Here is a 5563-nt window from a genome sequence, read left to right as displayed (position 1 = left end):
AATTTCATTCTATTTTATTAGATGGCTGATGAGACAAGTGTTTTAGACTTCCTCTTTACTTTTATAAAACTTTGGACTTGAATTATTGTCTTTACTTCTTTTGTTCTATTTCTTATGTCATGAATGCTAAGTGGCTTGTATGGGGTTTCTCAGTGTCCTATATGCCATGTTAGATCTATGGTGTACCCTGGGTCGTGACAATCTTAGTAATCAGAGCACAAGGTTCAGAATGGTCCTTGGATGTCTCAAAAGCCACATGAACTAGAGTCTTGTTCATGAGTGTGAAGCGTGCCACATTTATGAATGAAAGGCTACAAGATGTTTAGGAAACTCCACTTCTTTCATTACTCTAAAGTCGTGCGATAGAGTTTAACTCCATAAGGTCTCTTTCCTAATCCTTATCAGATGCTCTATAGGATATGGCTACTCGAAGAGCTTATACTAGAAGGAATGTGAGGGAGAATGCGGAACAAGAAGCTCATCCCCAAGCTCTTCAAGTTCCGGTTGATCATTTTGGCGAGCAAGTAACTAATGTGGAGTTTAGGGCTGCTCTTCAAGTGTTGGCTCAAGCAGTGACGGCCCAAGCCAGTTAACATAATTGTCTAAATATGCTCCAACAATGGTTAATGATCCTAGGGCAAGGGTGAGTAAGTACGTTTTGGGTCAGTCCAAAGTGATGGTTAAAAAGTGTCGTACTGCTATGCACATTAATGATATAGACATCGCTCGTCTCATGGTTCATGCTCAACAGTTCAAAGAGGAAAAACTTAAGGAAAAGTCTTGGGAAACAAAGAGGGCTAAGACCGGTGATGGTAATTTCTCTCATGCAAGATTCGAAGGACATGATCGTCCTAGATTTCGACAGAGGTTTCTTGGTCAAGGTTCCTCCAATGCTCCTCCTAAGTTCAACAAAGAAAGGGTGTCTAACCCTAAGAGTCAAGGAGTGAATCGTAGTGGATATTCATTGCATATGTCTATTTGTGGTAGGTGTGGAAAGAAGCACGAAGGTAAGTGCCTAGTCGGCATAGATGGTTGCTTCAGTTGTGGTAAGAATGGTCATAAGATGACGGATTTCCCAAAGCTCACGGCTAAAGGAAGAGAGGGCAAACAAGAAAATCCTAGTGGTTTGGGTTCCAATGCACCCAAGAAAAACTGATTCTATGCACTTCAGACTCGTGGTGAACAAGAGGGTTCTCCCGATGTGGTTACTGGTGTATTGAAAGTTTTCCAACTTGATGTTTATTATTTACTTGATCCCGGTGCTACCTTGTCTTTAGTAACGCCATATGTGGCTATAAGGTTTGATGTTCCCCCGGATGTGTTGTTACATCCTATTTCTGTCTTAACTCATGTAGGTGATTCTATTTTGGCTAAGAGAGTCTATAGAAAGTGTCCCATTTCCTTGTGCGATAGAGTTACTCTTGTTTACTTGGTAGAGCTTAATATACTAGATTTTGATGTTATTCTTAGGATGGATTGGTTGCACTTATGTTATGCTTCATTTGATTGTAGAACACGGGTAGTCAAGTTTCAGTTTCTGAATGAGCCTGTCCTAGAGTTGTAAGGGGAAATTCTATGCCTAAGGGTCAGTTTGCCTCTTGCCTTAAAGCTAGAAAGATGATTTCTAAGGGTTACATTTACCATTTAGTTAGGGTGAGGGATGTAGATTCCAAAACCCCTACTCTTCATTCAGTCTTCATTGTTAATTAGTTTCCGAAAGTGTTCCTAGATGATTTACTCGTTATTCCTCCCGAGAGGAAAATAGACTTTAGTATTGACCTTCTCTCATATGTGCAACCTATTTCTATTCCTCCTTATGGAATGACTCCGGCGAAACTAAAGGAGTTGGAAGAACAATTGAAATATTTGTTGGATAAGGGTTTCATCCAACCGAGTATCACTGCATACGGTGCTCCAGTTTTGTTTGTTAGAAAGAATAATGGTTATCTTTGTATGTGTATTGACTATAGTTAGGTAAACAAGGTGACTATTAAGAATAAGTATCCTCTTCCAAGGATAAATTATTTATTTGACCAATTGCAAGGAGCAAGTTACTTTTCCAAGATTGATCTTAGGTTGGGTTATCACCACTTGGGGGTGAAAGAAGAAGATATTCCAAAGACGGCCTTTCGAAGTTGATATGGTCATTATGAGTTTTTCGTAATGTCGTTTGGGTTGAGTAATTCCACGGAGGAGTTTATGGATTTGATTAATCGGGTGTTTAGACAATACCTTGACATGTTCGTAATTGTGTTCATTGTTTATATATTGATATAATCGAGAAGTGAGAATGAGCATAATGTGTAGCGACCCTTCCGAAATAATATAAGCCAATAACTCACAAGATTTTTATGCATATATTGTACTCACACTAGAACAAAAAAATGACATAAAAAAATATTACCAACTTCCAAGTACCCAAACTAGGTGGTTCATCCTTCACACATTCATTCAAAATTAGTACTAAATTTAATATATTACAAGACCTGGGCTTACACACCCCAAAAGAACAAAACATAGAGCCATACTTATATTACAACCCATGTGACATGATCAAATTAGTCCTCAAAATTCCATGTAACTATACAACACATAGATCATGTACAAATCCCAAGGTTTATACAAAATATAGATGTCTATATGCAACTGTGATCTTCCTTAATGCTCTCAAAATTTCCCTCTCCAATGGCCAGCTTCATGCATCTACTCGCTCATTCCCTACTATAGAAACAACTATCGCTAAGAATATAGCTTAGTGGTGTAAAACTATAGGTTCGGAGCCATCAAATTCACAAAACTACCTTTCTCAAGTCATGGGCAGCATAATCGAACATAATAAATAAATCAAGTAAACAATATATCTAAAGTATCAAGTTCGATATTTAGTGGTCCAATTGTCAAGAACGCTCATAGCACCATTTTCCAATAGATTCAATAACAAGGCTCGCCCAATATGTACATCATGTCTTCACACCTAGCACAAACAAGTATCAAGAAGGGCCGACGCCCTGTATCAAGAAGGTTCAAAGCCCAATAATCAAGAGAACCAAGAACCATATTAAAAATGGTTTTCTAATTCGTACGTAAAATGGACAACTTCCATATTTAAGACGAACTAAAAATCCAGAGTCAAGATGGCAAATGATCCGAATCAAGAGGCATGCCAATAGTGACAAAGTCACAGCCACAAAAGGAAAAGGTCCCTACAAGAGTGCCAGGTGATCAAACAATCCATACAAGTGGGCGAGTTACACAAGCGTCTTTAACTTCTCAAAGGATACCAATACAACAATGCAAAGTGACAAGAGTAACCAAGGTACCAAGATCGAATTCCAGATACACTAGCAGTTAAAAGAGGCAAATGCAAGTTTATACACAAACCTCAGTGCTTTAGCAAAGAAACAGTCCAATACAACTTCAAGAGTTCAAACCGTAGACCACAGCGTATCAAGGTCCTCAACTTGTTCACGAGTATATACAACCTTAAAAAATACAATTAAATAACTTCTTTAATTCCCAGCAGCTCAATAATATTGGTGTAAAATAGAATTATCATCACAAGTAAGCTTAGCCTGTACAAACACGACTATGCTCCCAAAACAGTGATTCTGGCCAGCCTAGTACCTTATGTCGCAACTTAGATTTGAAATGGAAAACGGCAAAACTACACTTTATAACTTCATGAAACATGTAGCTACACCTCTTAAGGTTGCAAACAAACAAGAATCACCGTAAAATATTTTTTTTATAAAAAGATATATTCAAAACACTAACAGCTGTCCATACAGGATTTCAATTTCAAAATCTGGACAGAACTTGTTCTATGTTGCGTCCCATATTTCGATTCTATAACAGCTAAATCAGAGTTTTACATAAACATAAAAGTTGTAGGTCATGAATTAACTTTCCAAATCAAATTTATTCACTGTAAACGGAGTTCTAGAGGACGAGATATACATAAATTACCAAACACAATCCAGCTAATTAACAAATTTTGTCACTTACCAAAAAGAAGTGTGTGTCTCGAATGCCAGCCAAAAGAACCAAGTTTTCTCTTGTGATTTTGAAGAACAATCTGTTTAGATATGTTTATAAGGTTCTAAGGCTTGTGGAAAACATAATTACTAAAGGAGGGGTGAAAATATATAGTCAAACAAGTGATGTTTATCCCTTGGGCAGCTGTCCTTCAAAGGTGCTGCCCAAAAATTTGTGTGTTGCCCAAAATGCATACATATACACCTATTTATATATATCCCTCATCTCCTTTTAAAGTTATACATAATTCTAATTAAATATTACCTAAACACCCCATCACAATCCCTTAAATTACGATTACAATTTATGTTAAGCAAGTTAGCAATTATCACAACATTTCAAGTTCCTAAAATGAGAGTAAAACATATTGTTGTAATGAAGCAATGGTAAATCGACATGCGACTCTTGGTTAATATTTAGGGTGTTACAACTCTCTCCCCCTTAGTGAAATTTCGTCTCGAAATTTACCTTACACCCGGGATACTGGGTCCTCATGTCCTCTTCTCTTTCCCAGGTAGCTTATTTTCCAAAATGGTTCCTCCAAAGCACCTTTACTAAGGGGATTCTCTTGTTTCTAAGTTGTTTACTTCTCGAGCTTCAATTCGGAAAGGTTCTTCATTATAACTCAAGTCAGGATTAACCTCAATATATTCAACTGAAAGAACATGCGATGAATCAGAACGATATCTTCTGAGCATAGAAACATGAAAGACATTGTGGATCTTCTCCAACTCCGGTGGAAAAGCTAATTTATATGCAACTGGTCCAACCCTTTCAAGTATATCATAAGGTCCAATAAATCGGGGACTAAGTTTCCTTTGGCCAAATCTCATAATCTTTTTCCATGGAGACACCTTTAAGAATACTTTATCTCCCACTTGACATTCAATGTCACGCCTTTTAATATCAGTGTGCGACTTTTATCTATCTGAAGAAATCTTATATGATCCTTGATAATTTTTACCTTCTCCTCTATTTGTTGCACAATCTCTGGACCAATAAGCTTTCTTTCCCCAACTTCACTCCAACAAAGGGGTTCGACATTTCCTTTCGTATAGAGCTTCATAGGGAGGCATTCCAATACTCGATTGGTAGCTTTATTATAAGCTAATTCTATCAAAGCCAAGTGTTTGTCCCAACTACCCTTAAAATCCATAATGCAAGCTCGAAGCATATCCTCCAAAATTTGTATCACTCTTTCCGACTGGCCGTCTGTTTGAGGATGAACGAAGTGCTAAATTTCAACTTAGTACCCAAAGCTTCCTGCAAGCTACACCAAAATCTAACGTAAACCTTGGTTTCGGTCAGATACAATAGACATGGGATACCATGTAGTCTTACAATCTCATTAATGTACAATTCGGAAAAACGCTCAAGTGAGTAATCCATCCTGATTGCTAAGAAGTGAGTACTCTTGGTTAGCCTGTCCGCAATCACCCATATTGCATCATGATTTCTTTAGGTGCGAGGAAGTCCAGAAACAAAGTCCGTAGTTATTCTCTCCAATTTCCATTCCAGCATCGACAAG

At 37.6% G+C, this 5563-nt stretch overlaps 1 protein-coding gene across 1 annotated transcript; it reads left to right on the top strand.

Annotated features, from left to right (window-relative positions):
• Positions 1-419: 419 nt before the first annotated feature.
• LOC125813489 (uncharacterized) lies at positions 420-1156 on the top strand. Its single transcript, XM_049492988.1, has 3 exons — positions 420-588; positions 720-867; positions 988-1156. The coding sequence occupies exons 1-3, from the start codon at positions 420-422 to the stop codon at positions 1154-1156; spliced, it is 486 nt and encodes a 161-aa protein (XP_049348945.1).
• The last annotated feature ends 4407 nt before the right edge of the window (positions 1157-5563 follow it).

Source organism: Solanum verrucosum, unplaced genomic scaffold (genome assembly GCF_900185275.1).
Source record: "Solanum verrucosum unplaced genomic scaffold, falcon-dt-bn FXZP01000219.1, whole genome shotgun sequence".
Classification (NCBI taxonomy): domain Eukaryota; kingdom Viridiplantae; phylum Streptophyta; class Magnoliopsida; order Solanales; family Solanaceae; genus Solanum; species Solanum verrucosum.
The sequence above is the reverse complement of the archived record's forward strand: the minus strand, read 5'-3'. Positions and strand labels throughout refer to the sequence as shown.